Source organism: Chroicocephalus ridibundus, chromosome 13 (assembly GCF_963924245.1).
Source record: "Chroicocephalus ridibundus chromosome 13, bChrRid1.1, whole genome shotgun sequence".
NCBI classification, from domain to species: Eukaryota; Metazoa; Chordata; class Aves; order Charadriiformes; family Laridae; genus Chroicocephalus; species Chroicocephalus ridibundus.
Window position 1 is genome coordinate 11,730,230 of NC_086296.1, and position 17,833 is coordinate 11,748,062.

The 17,833-nt window shown below is 40.7% G+C and overlaps 1 protein-coding gene across 1 annotated transcript in view; it reads left to right on the forward strand.

Annotated features, from left to right (window-relative positions):
- The window catches only part of RSPH14 (radial spoke head 14 homolog), a 95,808-nt gene extending 82,400 nt beyond the window's left edge, over window positions 1–13,408 (forward strand). The window contains exons 4-6 of the mRNA XM_063351085.1: window positions 10,237–10,462; window positions 11,811–11,944; window positions 12,924–13,408. Of these exons, the coding sequence (XP_063207155.1) occupies window positions 10,237–10,462; window positions 11,811–11,944; window positions 12,924–13,165 (602 nt within the window). The 3' untranslated portion in view covers window positions 13,166–13,408. The remainder of the gene's footprint in view (window positions 1–10,236; window positions 10,463–11,810; window positions 11,945–12,923) is intronic.
- Window positions 13,409–17,833: the final 4,425 nt, after the last annotated feature.

A 17,833-nucleotide genomic window follows, 5' to 3' on the forward strand; every position in this document is an offset into this window, starting at 1 on the left:
GGAAGAAAGCTACAGACAGAGATACCATGAAATAAGGTAAAGGAATGGAGTTCTTTCTAAAGGATCCATCCTTCAAGGCTGCATTCTTATGGTGTTGTTTTTTTTAAAAAAAAAAAAGATAATTAAAGTATTCTTCCCTCGTCTTCACTACTAAGGGCAAAAGAATGGGGAAAACAAAAAAAACCAAAACCCCCTCAAACTTTAACCCAGAAAGAAAGTAGGGATTATTTAGTAAAGTATACAACAAAAGATCTGTGAAGGGTGGACAACTGACAAAATCACTTGAGATCAAAATACATAGATTCTTTGGGAATTACACCCAAGGAGAGGCAATTAAACAGGACCAGGAATTTTTTGAAACCAAAGCTTTTAAAACAAAAAGTACCTGCTTCAGATCTCCTAGTAATGTGATCTGAGCAACAGGCTATTGGTTACTCTTGGGGTACCCTCTTCCCTCCTGCAGTATTCCTGTTGGAAGGTTTTCCACTTTGTAAGAATGATTAAATACTCATTGAAGCAGTGAGTTGAAAGTAGGTCTCTCCCGCTTGAGGATACAGGTAGCGTTTAGGTTTTGTTTAATTTTGCAATAGCAAACAAGCAAAAGGAGAAATGTATTGATTTCAGATATTTTGGTTGTGTCACTGCTGTTATTGCCAGCTGAAGAAGTATCAAATTGGGGCCTCAAAAGAATTATATATATTTTTAATAGGTACTTAGGAAAAAAGTTATAATCAGGTTTTACATTTCCTTGTATCCTTTACGCGTGATCATTCTACTTCATGTAGGAGCCATGAGATATAGCTACAATTTCAGCAGGCACTATTATTTGTCCCTTTTATTACTTTGCTGTGTCCGATTAACAGGAATAAGAAACTGGTAGTTTAAAAAAAAGACTGAAAACTTTGAGGACACAAAGGTAACTCTGGGAAGCTATGGCAGAAGAGCTGGGAACATTCAGGTAGCTTTCCTATGGGGACTTTAGATGTCAGAGCAGTTCTGTAAAAATATTGAATACTGCAGTCAGGTCTAAGTAATTAGCTTAGATAATTGTATACACCTATTCCACGTCAGGCCTGTGGCTAATTTTGTATCTGTGTAAACAATAAATGTATTACATACATACATACATCTACCAACTGGTGGTCATTTATGAAGTACAAAGTAGATAGTTATAACTGATGGCTACATCTTTTGTGAAGCATCTTTAGACAGAGACAGAAGACTGGTCTATGGCTATATCAGTGATAAAAGAACGGAAAACTGCATAAAAGTGACTGATGGGTTTTGTGATTTACCACTCCTCTTTTATAGAAGTTTTTGCTGTGCCAATGACATACACAAGATCAATTCAAATAACAAGTGGAAGTGACTTAGGAAGCAATTCAGCCTCCAGACGTAAGCCTCTAGGACCATTTTCAGCTTTTGAGGGTACCCTGTCTGGCCCCCAGCTGCACCCCAGAAATGTCCAAGTGTCCTGTAGGTCTTAAGTCATACCTGACGGTCCCAAGCAATCCTCAGATACTAAAATAACATTAGAAACTGACGTTTGGCCATCTGAATCACTTTCTTTACTGGGTGATGGAGTCAATGAAATGGGCAAAGCACATTATGCTAACTTTACCTAACACACAAACTGACTAAATTGATAAACACTTTACCAAATCTTTCAATTAATGTAGTTTTCAAACTTACTTATAACAATGTTATTTTTAAAAGCACATTACAGTGGAAGGAATTTCTACCAGCTGATTAAATAGTTTCTGGTATGTGTTATAATTGTTGCAGAGACGATCCTCTGTTTCTGTTTCACAGTGTTTTGAATACTCGGTATATAATGTTCTTAAAGGTAAGCACATTAGTAGCGCTGCTGAAGCACCTATGCTTAATCTGGCATGTTTACAGAAGCTAGACCTAATATTTTAGTCCAGGTTAAGTAACAGTGTCATTTCACTGTTGTTGTGGCTTGGGTCCTACTGCACTAGTTGTCTTCCAAATAAATGATAAAAAAGGTCTTTTTGCAAAAACGCCTTCATTCATTCACTCAGAGGGCCTCATTCAGGAATACGTCTCTAATCAGAAACTATGTATACTGCTAAGACGTGCACCTATTTGTGACAGAGTCCTTTCAGCCAACATCTCTGATTTACAGCTCACTGGAAGAATAAGGCTCTCGACCCAGAGTGACATTTACTGGGGAGGCACTTCAAAAAATAAATCATCCTCAAAGCAGCCCATACCTCAGTGCTCTTGTATTCAGTTAAGACTTCGGAGTTTTTCACTGCTGGAAATAAAATACAGACTAGAACATACTGGAAAACACTATTGTAGAACCTCATTCAGAACAGAATGCAATATTCATTGATCAGTATAAGTACTTTTCCTTAAGAACATGGCTTCCCATGGAAAACAGGGAATCTGCAAAGTAGCGGGTCTGGCTGGAAAGTGGAGAGCGAGCCTGCCTTTCCATCCAGCTCCACTCATGTTGTGCAGCCATCTGGGCCCGTGGTTCTAATCAAGATGTGGTTCTTCTACTCTCATTTCAAACAAAATTGCCGGGCCAGACCATCTGAAGCAGAAAAGAATTTCACCCGCCTGTAGTACAGTATTCTTCTTTTCCTAGCGCTTTTATCAGTCCAAACCATTCAGTTGTGCTCATCTTGGCACCAGGGTAAGCAGTGGGAACTGTAGGATAAAATGGACTTACGGCAGCTTTACCAGCATGCCAGATCAGCAAATATAAGCAGTGGATTTGTCAACACTACAATTTCTCTAGTTTCTTCTTCTTCAAAAATTCTATCAGGTCATTTTTTAAACTAGCAAAAAAAAATAAACCTTGACGGTGTGTAGGCAATGAGCTGTCTCACGCCTCTTTACAACAAGCCTCTGTGACAGAGCAGACCTTCTTTCTCCACAGGAATCTCTAAAACTTACTACAAGGGAAGTAATAATCATATGAACATTTGTCAAACTGATAATGGTGTATTCACCTTACAGTATCAATTTTTCTGGGACTGACACTTGCTATAGTTAACACTTTCTACACTCTTGATATACCTGCTTGCTATACAGTATAAAATCCAACATTTAAGTTAGTGTTTGCAAATGTGCCAGTTCAGGTTCTCTTCTGAACATATTCTCTGTGTTGTGCACACTAAATTCACTGTTTTCTGGGAATGCTGCATTTCACAACAGGTACTTGTGGAAGCAAAATATCCGCATAGTCTTTTACGGTTCAGGGCTGCACCAGTCCCTTTCAGTCTCACCTTAGAGCTACATGTCTCCATTACTGACCTGCAGAAAAAAAGGACAAATTTTGACCTGGAAAACCTGAAGTGGGGTAGCAACTCAGTGGCTGAGGCTCAGCTTTTTGGAAGTAGTTATCTCAAGGCTTTAATTTTCTCTACAGTAATTGATCTGAAGACTTTGGCACAAGTACTACATATGTCAGATTGTTTTCCTTCCTTCATGCATTTTGGCAAAGTCTTCCCTGTAGAGGAAATTAATAAATTTCAGGATGACATTTCCTTCTTCATCCAAAAGAATAAGAAAAAAAAAACCCTCTGGGTTATTTTCAGTCTTTAATTTTTACAATTTTTAAAAAACCTCTTCTGAATAAAGGAAAGATACTTTGTCAGAGAAATAAAAGCCAAGAAATTTCCTAATTTGTGTGATGAATATGCATGCAAGGTCAGCTGAATGCACGTTACATGTATGCGCATGCATTCACACACTTAGGTATAGAGGCTGATCATGAGTGCATCTATGTGTTAAGTAAGCTACAAGTTTGGAAAATGTAAAGAAGATTAATTATATGGGAGATGCAAGCAGCTAGAGTTCTGAAGGACAAACAAAAACACTGAAAAAGATATCAATGCTTATACTTCAGTGTACAAGCAGACTATCAACAATAAGAGCTAGGAAAAACTCTAAGTCACCGTTACTTTATTACTTCTATTTCACCTTCATTTTGATTGTTTGCTTTCTTGTATATGACAATGTATGAATCCAATTTTACTAAAAGAAGGAAAAGTTGCTCTTATTTTGGAGGCTACGTTCTGGTGCCGTGAGACTGACCAGCAACCCACAGTTCATGGATTATGCACTACTACAACAGAGAGCGTATTTCATTATTTCCGCCATAGTGGTTTTGGTGATTTTACACTAAAGGATCTGGGAGTGACATCCATTGGAAGTAGGGTACTTGTCTCGGTCAATTATTGATCTTAGATAATTCTTGTACAAAATCAGAATCCAAGATATATTTTTCAGATTGGGAACTGTCTCTATGTGAAACACAAGTCTACTCTAATTCATCCCTACAGTTTCTAGAGATGCTGTGACAAAAGGCATTCCATAGACTAGAATTTTTAAGTTCTTTAGATATTACTCCTCTTTTCATAGGGCATAAATCGTTTAGATGGTTAAACCCATTGCTTTCAAGGAGAAGGCCACAGGCAGTCTGATTTACTACCAAAATTACTTTTTGTTTTTAAAAAGTGCATCTGTTTCTTGGATTTCTAATTTATAATGGAGAAGTTAACGCAGATATATTAGTTGTAGTTCCCATGTTAATTATTTTCAGTGGTGCTTTGATATTACAGTTTCGCACATGCTAAAGCAAAGTTTCTCAAAACGAAAGCAAGATATGCAGGAGCGTCTTTCATTCTTTGCTGAGGATTAGGAACCTCTTGTTTATCAGAGCAATCTTTCCTGTTCCTTGTTAATGCTGGAAACATGTTGGATTTTTAAAGGATCCCTGGAGACAGCCACGTTATGTGCTTCTCCAGTGTACTGCTGACTTTTTTTATATATAACCTTAATTTCTATTTTGTCTTTCATTCAGATAACATCCCAAAATCCTTCGTATTGGAAAATTTCTCAGTGGCTTCAAAAGCAGATCCCATAATGCTTTTATGAACTTTACAGCTATTGCATTTTTAGTGAGATATGACAGACGCTGCTATTGAGGTTGTGATTTTATACTTGGTAAATCCCTAGGGCTGTCATAAGATAAATGCATTTAGCCAATGCACAGACTGGAAATGGTTCGAAATGGAGTTGTTTACTATTTCTAGTCCGATACCAATATCTGCAGTGTTTTCCTCAGTTCTCATAATATCCTAGCAGCTCTTCAGTTCATTTAAACAAGGACTTTCCACCTCTCAGTCCTTTAAGATGAGAGATACCCTTTGTCTCTAGGCACAGACATCCTTTGGGACGCTACTGTTTATTCCTGTTAAGTTATTATTGAAAGACAGGGAATTATTGTTGCAGAGAAGAGGAAAATATTCCGACTTTCAAAGACGTCAACAGAACTTCCCTCTTCAGTTAGATTTGGTAAAGCTGATGGGGTATAGGGGGGTGAGTTCTGTTTCATTTAATGTGGTCTACCTCCTGCTCCAAACTTACCAGAAAGAAATTTCAGCCAAGTTTTACAGTAGACTTGTATTTAATCTACTCCCTGACACAGCTTTAATGCTGGAAGCACCGTGACTCAAAATGCTGAACCTTAGCCTTAAATTAGCTACCACAGGGTTCTCAAAGTATGCTCTTGTGACTGGTGACTCAGAAATCTTCTCAGGGAGTCTAAAGAATAATATTTTTTCCCAATTTAAACAGTAGCGAGCAAGGAGTTATTAAGGAAGGTGTGCAGGGGAAGGATCTTCTGCGGTCACCTTTTCACTCAGAAAGGAAACATTACACAAGCACTGCATTTTTAAGTATATATACCACAGTCTGTGTTACCTCTAAAACGGTGCTAAGCTCTCGCAGTGCCAGCGAGAGAGCTGCTAGGTCTAGAGAGTTTGTCTGCATCGTTTGGCTGCTCACAGTTAGTGAGCTCCCGCCCTGGGATTTCACAGCCACCGTGCACTGGACCTGGTGGTAGCTCACCGTGATGCGAGGCAGCGCTTTCCCTTCTGATTGTGTCTGGCTCTGCTTGTCTTTTCCTTGTGTGCCCCTTCCTACACAGAAATGCTGTCACTAAGCATTTCAAGTAGTTGTGTGACCAGCACAAAGAGACACCGAGGTCTTAACAGAACGTTCATATTGTGTAGAATCTGTGTTTACATATTATTATACTATGTTATACTACACTGTACATCACTTTGTGGCCATGCATGAGGCGCACGCTTTGTACTAAAACAAACATTTAAATGGCTTTGAGTTGAAAACTGACTTTTGTAAGGAAAAGGATTTGTAATGTGATTTAATTGATTTATGTAATTGAAAACCCAAACAAAACACCAGTGTTGCGTACTATAAATGACTCCCTTTGTCTTCTACAAAATTTAATTTGTTTACATGCCCTGCAGCCATACTGAGAGAACAGAATAAATGGCAACTCCTCTTTGGGCCTATTTGGAAAAAGAGTCAGGAGAGGAAGGATGAGAGTGGCCAGAGGGTTATGAGAAGGAAGAGATGAGTGCTCAGATAAAAAGCAGCCCAAGGGAAGATTACAAGTTCCCAGAAAAACAGATCAATAATGATGTTAACTATGCAGCTGCAAATGCAACTATTTGCATTTTGAAAACATTCTTCCCTACTACTTCACTATGAGCAGGGTATCTAGAACACTCTCTGCAATAGATAAAGTACCTCTGAAAGGGCAGTATTTTAATGAAAAGTCAAGATCCTGAGGATGCCACTGCATTTTTCAGTATAGGACTGCTAGAAACACACGCTTAGCTTCCCCTCCTATTGCTTGCTCAGTAAGATGCAGGGATCCGAGACTGCTCTAATTTACAAGTAACTCTCAGACAACTTTCCACTGATTTTGTCTCCTCCCTTTTACCTCCCTCGACCTTTCACCCTTTGGTTCCCTTGGGAGAACCATGACGAATTTCCACCTGGAAATTTCAGTCTCAATGTTAGGTAGTCTCTTGCTGTTGTTGTTGATGGTCTTTCCTCTCCACCCTCTTTCTCTTCACCACATTGAGACTTCTGACAAGGTCAAACAATTCATCTTTGTTTCTATATTTATATCTAGGAAGCTCCCTTTATAGTAGCACGACAGCATTTCAGATAGGACAGCTTGACAAAACAGTAGATAAGAACGCTCTTGGTACAGAGACCTAGCCTGGTAAAATAAAACATATTTCTAAAAAATGAAAACAGACGGAGTGTTCATACAAAATCAGCACCCACTAGCTACATGGGGGTTTATGACCATGGAATAAATACTACTTAATGGCTCCACAAAATAAAAGCTATCCTAAACAACACTCTGTACATTATCTTGCCAGCTTATTGAAACAGAAAGACATAAAGTGGCTTTTTGTATATTTTGCACTCGGGACTTCAGTGCAATAGTAAAGGCTAGCACCAAAAGAAGACATGAAGTGCGAATGCAATGAATGAGGGATGGCTGAGTCAAAGAAAGTCAATAAACATTAACTGGAAGGAATAAACTCAAAGGCCAATTAAAGCAGTCTTGTCTAGTTGAATGTATTGCTTGAACATATTGGAAGATAAGCGAAAGACACCAACACAAAGAAGTGAAACCCAAATGCTGATACTACTTATTGGCAGTATGATGATAAAGTGATCAAGAGAATTGAAATAAGATAGCAAGGAGATCCTGAAAAAGAGGGAATGAAGGTGACGGGTTAAAAAATGGCTGTTAAGTGTTTGAAAGCAAGTGCAAAAAATAGTAATGGAAACCTGTCCGGGAAAGAAAAAAGTATATCTACCAACACGAGAAAGGTAGACAGAATGCTATAGCAATGGTTGTTACAGAAGGATGGAAAGTTAAATTAAAGCAAGCAGTGGCTTCTCTTGGCTCAAGCCAGAACACTGACCACTCTGTGCAAGAACAAGGGCTTGCCTATGAAATGATATGATGAAATGCTTATGGTGTGACGGTATCCCAAGGAAGACTGCTATCAATGTGAGTTAAAGCTACACAAGGCTGTGGAGGAGCCTGGAGTTTAAACTTCACAGAGCTTGCTACTCTTATTTACATTCAGTGTGTTCTCTTATCTAGAAAGAATGAAACTACTTTAAGGTCAAGCAGTCCAGGTGTGGTTTTGGTTCAAAACCATCACAGATCATCTGGTAAAGCAACTGTACAATAAATAGATACTTGCTAGAGGAATGTCAGCTTATAAGTCTATCACCTCCAATTCATTAATCTTCCTTTGAAACTCTACCTCCCAAATTTTGATTTTATACTGATTACCACAGCATCCCACAATTTAGAAGTGTACCTGGTGAATGTGAAGCAGTCTGGGCGTCCCAATTTCACGCACGCAGTTTCTTTTCATGAAAAACTTTGGGAGAAATGTTAAAAGCTGACTTTGAAAAATCTTGTCTTTCATAGGCTATTTCAAAAGACCATTGCAAAGCATGGCTAAACCAGTTCTGGGTATGATTTATAGTCATCTGAGACTGCTTTAAGTTAATTCCATGGGAGCAGGTCGCTAGTGGGTTCCCTGCTGCCTGGGGCTTCATAAGACATAGAATCATAGAATGGTTTGGGTTGGAAGGGACCTTAAAGATCAGCTGGTTCCAACCCCTCTGCCGTGGGCAGGGACGCCTCCCACTAGGCCAGGCTGCTCACATGTATCAGGCTGCGTGGAGCATTCCCAGACATATCCTTGCTGTGGCCTAACCCACCCGTACCCCTTCGGTACCTAGAAGTGACAATCCAGACACCTGCAGTTCTTGTCAGGGGAGTTACTGCTGGGTGATGGACGCAGCTGTGTGAGCTTTGCCTCCTCCTCGGGTCCCCTCTGGGAGAGGTCTCTGCCAGACCAATAGTGCAAGTTTCCTTTATCACATCCTCCTGTGGAGACAGCATGAATGGACTGGAGCTGATCCTGGAGAATTTTCTTCTTTTAATTCCTCCAGGGGACATAAATACAGGATTGGGTTGGGTTTTTTTACTACGAAAATGCCAGCCCCCCATCTAGCTTCACGCAGCCACAGCTTCAAAGATAACATTTTTTCACTTTCCTTTCCTGCTTTGCCTTTCTGGCACGAGGAGAAATCCTTGTTTTTAAAATGTTGTTAGCCTGCAGGAATGAATTATCTGAATCTGGTTTTCCTTATTATTTATTTGAATTCTCAGAGCAACTGACCTCCAAATGTAGCACAGGTAGTAAAAGCTGTAATAATACCAGCCCTAGGTGTTTCTTTGCATTTGCATTAGTAAAGTGGATCCTAATAAGTTAGTAACATAAGAAGTTATTCAATGTCAGTAAAACCTCAGAAATATATACAACAGGATAACCGCTAGACTAGAATCGTGTTTTTCACCTGGTTGTAAAGTTGAGGGATTTCTTCCATGTGCTGTCAAGTGCCATTAAAATCTCTTTCCCGCTTGTCCTTCTATCTCTGGCTATGGAGATTCATTCGAAAATACCTTGATGACTCTTAACCACAAAACTTCCTTATCTAACCATATATGAATCACTTTGAAAGGAGCCACATTTCCCTTAGCAACCAAAGAATCAGCCTTAGCAACAAGACAGCTGGAGAATTTTGTTTTCACATAGTTACTCGTGGACAGTATGTTCTGCTTTCTGCTTTCCCATGGCATTGCTGTTTCAGTATTGACTTAGTAAAGTGCAAGAAATGGTACGAGTCAGACGCTTGCTCATAGCAAAGACATCATTTGCAGGGCAAATGACGGTCTTTCTATCTTTGATGCTATTTCCTTTAGGAGAGAGCGCAAGAGTGCTGGCTGCTGGAAAGCTCAAAATTTTAATTTTCCCCATGACAGAATTACTACAAAGAAATGTGTGAGGAAGCTGACAGTTTCCAAAATCTTGACTTCCCCCACAGAAACCATAGCGAAGAATCAAAGTATTAGCTCTAAAGGTTCACATCTCAGCCTCTTTTAGCATCTGTCCATGTTGAGAACAATTAGAAAGGCTGGATATAAGGTGACTTTTATATATATATATGTATCTCCCCTGTATTTTCTTACAAAGAATAATTTTGGGAGAAATATTATAGTGGGGAATCCTGGGAACATCAGAGCAATTGCCATTTGGGTTATTACCTGGGCTGGTGTCTTTACAGAACTGTTGGGGGAGCTTCCTGAGGAAGCAGTGCTAAGACGGCATTTATGAACAGAGCGGTGTTGCAGTAGTTCCGTCTCTCAATCCCACATCTGTGTAAGGAAATGAATTACTATATGTATTTTGATCCTATTAAGAAATTCAAAGTGCAGGTAGAAACAGTAAATGCACTCACGCCTCACCCGTGTTCCTTCTCTGTCTGCTGCTGCAGGGGCTGTCGGCGTACTGCATGCCGGTTTGATTCCCTTGCTTGTATTCAAATTGAAGACTGAGCCAGAGGAAATCCAGGAGCTAATCCTTGATACACTCTCCAACTGTCTGCGTGTGGAGGCTTCTGAAGCTCTAGCAACTGGTGTCGTTACTATCCTGAAGGAAAAGCTCACACACTCATCACTGGCCATCAGAAGCAAAGCAGCTCGTGTCCTGTTGGAAATTGGGTAAAGGATAAGAAATCTGTCTATAAGACTTAAGCCCAAGAAATACTCGTTTCATGAGAGAATCAGTGTCGTTAGTTCACAGGTGTGTTCCACTACACATCGAAGCTGTCACATTTCACATGCAAAGCAATATCAGCCTGAGTGCACACATAAGTAGAAGACTCTAAAAATCGTAACTGCTATAAATCACTCAAGAAAGCAGATACTGATGAGGAAATGTCATTCCTTCCCCTTCTATTTCTCTTCAGTATTGGCAGTGAAATCACAATTTTTTCCTGGTACAGCAGTGCTGAGAAAATGTTCTTGTGTGAGAAATCATGTGAAAACAAGATTCTGACCACTATGGAGATAGTGAGCAGCTCCCTTATCATTTTGGACAAACGCTTTGTCTCAAAAAATTAAAAGTCCTGGGAAATTTTCAATGTGATTGAGGACAGAAATAGTTTTCTGACACAGGCTGCTACATACATCAGTGATGGATCAGAAAAAGCAATCTTTAGATTAAATTTGTCTGTCAAACACCGAATGAAAGGAACAACTTAAGTCCACAGTCCTGCAATCACAAAATGCAATAGAAGTGCTGAACAGATGTCTAGTTTTAAAAGATCTGCAAATCACGTAGTTTACATACCAGTTGGCACAAAACACTTCCTAATATCCTATAACAAAGTGAGATCTTATAGGAAAAGAGAGTATAGATAAAATGAGTCATAGAAAGAAAGTGGAAATGCACCTAGAGCATGGACGTCAGGTACGTTCTAGGTCCCTGCAGTAGCTGGGCCATGTTGAATATTCCCCACGTGACAGACAGACAGAAAGAAAGAAAGAATCAACCTGGGAGAAGAATTAATTGCAGACTCCTAATTTAGAAGGTTTTAAAATCTGTGTAGGGTTCAACAGCCCAGTTTCTAACTAAATTGGCATTAGGACCCCCAGCACACCAAATCCTACATTCTGTTACGTGCTGCTGCCCATCAAATCTCCAGTGTATCATAGAAAGTAAAAAAAAAATCCAAACATTGCCTAAAAATAGCCTAAAAAATTGTTAAGCCCACACACATAGGTTAATATGATACCATCAGTATTGTATCAGCAAGTAGATTTAATAGAGAGCAGGCACAAACAGACATCCCCTTCCTTTTCTTCCTGGCTGGGCAGTGGTGCTTGCCATCTGTCTAACAGTCAGAACATTGTAACTCCAAAGAGAACAGAGAGCAGGACCGTGGCAGCGCCGCTGCCATGAAACGAGGGAGGGCTGCAGGGGTCCAGGCCTGGGGAGAGGCTGTGGGTAGCTGCAGCGTTCGCAAACGCGGCTCGAGAAAGGCACTTAACCATCTCTTCTACACAGTACTCATCCAGAGGGGAAAAGCGCCGCATGTGAAGAAGTTATTCCTGTGCTGGTGAGCCTGGTGGAAGACACAGATCCTGAAGTCCAAGCTAGTGCGACAGGAGCGCTGATGTTTGCTACTGTTAAACCTCAGGGTGAGACACAGAGGCAGTTCTGTTGGGATACCTTCTGGAAATCCGATCCTAAGGCAACTTAGTGAAGAAACTTTTGCCCCACTCCCCCAAGTCCTCAGTTTCTGATAGTGTTAAAGCTCTTCAAGAAACTATAAGATTAGGACATTTCTTTAGATCTGTCTCAAGCAACTATTGTTGCTCTCCCATAGTGTCTTGGGGGGACAGTGTATTTCACGTTTCATTCACCTGAAGTAGGTCAAGCAGTTATTTATCTACCCCGCCCGCATCATTCCCTCCAGAGCGCTGCTCCAGCGGGGGAACATCATCTGTGCAAGTTCAGACCATGCAGAGATCCACACACCTGAAGCTACTCTGAATCGCCAGCCCTCAGCAGAAGAGCAATACTTTCTGGAAACTCTTTTTGTGGTTAGACACAGTTTCTGGGAGAGGAATGGATATTAATAAGGTCTGTGGTTCTCCCAAGTAACAGAAACTTACATGACACTGAAGATACTAACTGCTAAATTTTCAGTGTGATGAGTGAGTAATTAGACATAAAAGACTCTTAATAACAACAGTTGTGTTCCAGTCCTCCTCTGCAACTGTCCCCCTGGCTTCCGAAGACAACACAGGAGCAGATCGCAGCATTGGGAGTGTCTTTAAAATAAAAGAATGGAGGATGTTCTTAAGGGCATCTAACCTCCCCCCCAAAAAATAGTTTATGCTGTCATTCAGTGCCTCATATATTCTTAGATAAGTTGTTGCAAATTAAATAACAATGTGCAAGGCAAATGAAGTTAATCAAGAAAGATCTTTTTTCTTACAAATAAACAGCTGGCAGCTAGCTTTGGCCTTCCAAAGAGAAGCATGTCCTACCTCTTCACACCGCACCCTCGGGGCTGTTCAGAGCTGTAGCTGGGCAGGGAGTAGAAAGTAGCAATTCAAAAGCATGTTCGTTATATGTAATAACGCATTTTAAAGCCAGTTTATTTCTCTCCAGGGAGATTCTCAGCCCTAGGTGCTAAAGCCATTCCACCTTTGCTGAAGTTGGTTGCCGAGGAAACCAGCAAAGCCCGTCTGAGCGCAATCAAAACCCTCACCATGCTGGCTGAGGTACCGGAGGGCCGCAGGACACTCCTACATCACACAGATACATTTCAGCAGTGCCTGAACGACCCCTGTGAGGCAGTGAGAAGAGCTGCCAAAATTGCCATCAGTGTCATCCAATGGAAACCTTTCTGAAGACGTGACGTTTCGTAGAGATCTATTGCCCTCTGTTGTTGTCTGGCTGTAAAAGTTGTATCATTATATGAGACCTTCAAAAACAAAACTCTCTTTCTCAGTTACTCTGGATCAGTTCCTCCCAAAAAGTCAGTTGTCAACAGATTCACATCTATATTGCAGGTCACAGGCAGAATCATGGGCAAAAAGGAAAGTTAGGAAGTCTAGAATTCTCCACTAGGAATTACTTCCCGAGTTAAGAAGATTTTCCTGTGACAGAAGAAACTGATCCTTTTGTTTTCTTCATAATCTTCTCTCCTTTTTTTTTTTAAATCTCAGCCTATCAAACATTAATCAATAACTAATTAAATTAGAAAGAAAGGTTCATAATTAACCTCTCTAGCAGTCTTGTCTGTCTGAGAAATTGACCTAATGGCAGGAATTCACATGAATTTTGCTGCAAACGTTTGTTGAACATGGGATTAGAACCATTTTTCGAGCATCATCACAGAAAATGCAATGACAATGTTATAGAAGGGCTTCCCCAAGAGAATTATGAGACTTTCCCAGCCTAGAATATAACCAAATACTTATCAGCACCCTTCTCCCAAATGGGGTTGCTGACAAGACTTGCCAGCAGTGAGTGCGGTGGAGGTGGACCCCGCTGCCCTGGGCTGGGAGCCCCTCAGCCTGACCCTGTCCCTGGGATGAGATTTATCCGTGCGACACTCCAGCAGCCCCAGCTCATGACTTCTCAGGGAGAGCTTCAGTAGCAGCCCTTGCTTTACTTTGCAGCCCCTTCTGAGCCCCGCTCTTGCTGTGTCTCTCAGCAGCCTCCCCCTCCTGTGTTTTTGAGCTGGTGAGGGTCTCAACAGGCAGGTTTTCTCCTTCCGTGTGCTTGGATCCAGACTCGGGGCTGCTACGTGCAGTGTTCCATGGTTAGGGTAAAAGGAAAATAAGTCAGAAAGACTTTACTAGGGTAGTCCTTGGTAATGCTCTGTTGGGGACAGACCCCACTGCCTCCAACAGAAGAGGGGGCTGACCCCTCTCTGCAGTTGGTTATCGGATGGAACAAAAGCACCTCTGTGTTTGTGCTAGTACTTGGTATTTCATAGTTTTGTACAGCTGTGATCTGTCCTTCGAGTACAAAAATTAACAAATATAATGGAAATGGAAGTGTTGTGCCAGAACTGAAGAGTTTTGTGGCTCACTTTTCGGGGGAAGGAGGGAGCGAGAGAAAAGCTGACCCTAATGTTATGGTTTAGTCCAACAGGAGTTGGACAAGACGATCTCCAGAGGTCCCTTCCAACCTCACGTGTTCTATGATTAACAGCTGTCTGAACAGAGAGACGAGGAGATAAACAGAACAGAGAACTGAAAGTGTCGATTCCCTATTTTGGAAAAATGCAGTGTTGTTTGTTTTTTTTCTTTAAAAAAACTCAAGAGATTATTTTAAAAAACCTTTTACTTCATAGAATTGAGAATAACATAGAAAGTTCAAGCTGTTCGTAGTAGCAAGCCTATCCACCAGGACGCAAATTGCCTGAAGGAAATAAGGTAGTTCCTGTGTGTAGAACCGATGGGCAGTCGAAGTGGTGGGAATTTCAGTGGCATTTTACTCGCTGTGTAGCCAAGGCAGGGCACGACAGATATGGTGCAAATTTCTCTGTCTGTGGTTGCAAGTGTGTAATTTGAGAGGCATCAACAGAAGGCCTGGGCAAAGAAATAAAGCAAGCTAGCAGGCCAAATCCTGGCCCTTCTCAGCCACCAGGAGCGGTGTGATAGTGCAGCTGACTCAGCTTCACAGGGTCTTCACTCAGGTTTGGCTCTCAGATGGTATTTTTATATCTAGAAGTTACTGAGTTGTAGCTAGAACGAAGCTGCGTCATCTGTATAAAAGGGTTATTTGTCAGGGCGGCTTTTCCACTGCAGAAACCCACTGTCACACTGCAAACTGCATTACCCTTATACAAAGTGTAAACTTACTCTGTAGGAGTGATTAAAGGTAAAATGTTTCTCTTCCATAACCTAACCAAAGGGTGAATTTCCTCTCCTATAAAGATGTGATTTAAAAGTATTGAGTCAGTTGGATTCATTCCCTCTGGGCAGGATCTTGGAGGAACTCTGCCTTTTAAACACACTTACCATCCATAAGGCACTCACACGTAATACATATTGATGCCAGAGTGCACCCAATTCAATAACAGAGAGCCAGGCAGCTTAATAACAATGTTCAGTAAAGGACTAGGGAACAACAGAGAACGGGAGGCTCATCTGCTCTTACAAAACTGCTGCAGGAAAACACAGTAACAATGATCATTTTAGCTCGGTTCCAAAATTCTGTCACAGCCTTCCCCGATAATTCAGGTATCGCACTTCAACGAGTTCGCAAAATAATTACCTTGTTCAGATGTAGAAATTACCTTGTTCAGATGTAGAACTGCTCTGACTAGAAGAAATTTAGCTGACTTGGACCTTAAGTAGCGCATTCTGAGCATCTGCCTGATCAATGCTTTAAAGACCATATAAACTGTTTCTAAATAAACTCTCTGGGGTATCAATGTTCTTGTCTTACATACATGCGCAATACAAAAATGGAACAAAGCCTTAACTGAACTCTGAAATATGGATGCTAGTGGTACAACATAAAATATGGTATTTCAATCCCAACAGTAATTCCATTGGGCCGTATTGACCATGTGCTGCCTATATAAACACCAGAATTCAAAGTTTGCATACCGAACAGACATAAACCATTATTAATTATTTTTTTTTACTTATAAAGCTATATTTACTGACGTAAAGGTTGCAGATATTATAATTCAAGTTTGCGTGCCCTGGTGTGGTGCCGCTTGCTGCGGTTTATTGGAAGGTGCTTTATTGCAGATGCTGAACGTTGGCAGGAGCACAGCACAATGTACGACAACGGTGGCAGAGTTGAACAGCCTGTGTGAAGCAAAGGATGCTGCAGAGAACACAAGCTAATGCAGAAACAATCCGATTTATTGCAGAACACTGTTTCGTAACATCTGTGGTGTTTCTAGAGCTGTATTATCTTGGTGTCCAAACATTTGGTGTCTCCTACTGGGTTACGCTGCAGGTGGCCAAACCCTGTCACAGCGTGGGGGACAGGGGACCTGTGCACAGACCTACCTGACAGAGCAGAGAAATATCACACAGTCTCCTTTGTAATCCTGACTACACGGAACCTGAATTAAGAAGTAAGTTTTTAATCTACAAAATCATTTTTCAGGGTCTATTAAAGTGTTTCAACACACTTTCGCTACTATGGTAGCAAAACACACAATTGCTACTATGGTAATATGCTGAGTCCTAAATCTCTTTCCTAAAATTAGTTTCTCAGCCACAATTCGACATCTGAAATGTCCCTTCACATTTTTCATAAAGACCTTTGAGATCTCAAATGTAATTGAAATTAGTCAAATAGGTAAAACTCCTAACGAAATGTCCAAATGTATTTTTTTCCCCCCAGGGAAATGTAGACGTGCTTTCTTTTTATGATATTTGGCAGGAAATAACATACCCTGGTTTATTGTAAGCTATAACAAAAAAGGAAGAAATATAATTTTATAGGGCTTATACTATAGCCCACCTATATTTAGTAGTAAGGCCTAAAACCAGCATGTAGATATTGAGACCATCCACCAATGTAACAGTTACTAAGATGTCCAATAATTTTTTGGGATACGTTTCAGTGCGTTTCTGGATCTCCCTGTTAAAGCAGTGAGTATAAGATGGGAGATGAAATTGCAGCTCTGAAATAGTAGTTGAGAAATCAAAGCAATCAAGAATAAGTCCTTGAAAAAGTTTTCACAAATAGGAGAAACTGATGGGGAAAAAAAGGAAAAATCCAAGTTGACTCAAAACATCTTTGGAAGCGAGACAAAAAAGCAGCCCGGTGGCGTGAACAGAAGTTCTAGGGTAAAAAGAGTTGAGTACAAAACATACAGCATAAGCCTGTATTTTTATGTTTGGAATTCTCAGTACTCTTATTCATTGTTAAACTAAGTTTCTATAATTTAGCAAATAATAATTTAATTAATTTTCATAACTAAAAAAAAATCCTTATGATTAAGGATTTTGTTTTTCCTCTGAGGTACACTAAGTCTTGAGACAAAGCAGAGCAAGACGTACTGCACTTGCAGTAACACTGATTTATAAGTCAGGTTGGAGTTAACCCAAGATAGCCGTTGGCCCTAGCAGTATTTTGACTTCTGTCAGTTATTACTTAACTGCCGAGTACAGCGTTGCCCTTAAGACAGTGCACAAAATGAAAAATGCATCTTCAAATTCTTCTCATACTGGCATTCTGATAAAGTGGAAAGGTCACCTGTGCTGGCACGTCCAAGGGCAGGAACATCTGGGTCATGTTCCCCATGAGCTCCTCCAACAAGACGATGACACCGATGCTACGTGATGCTAAACGGGCAGCCTGCAGTACCAAGAGTTTTCTATGGGCATTCCCTCCCTTCCCAAATTAGGATGCGTTTGCTGACCCAAGCCACAGGGGTAGCCCCAGACGTGCTTGCTGGCCTTGCAGTGTTTCGGTGTTAAACATTCACTCAACGATGCTGGACAAGGACTAAGGACTGGGGGAAGGACTGAAACATAATGTGAATGGGGAGTGCTGTGGCTGTCTATAGATTTGGAATGAGAGACAACAGTCCC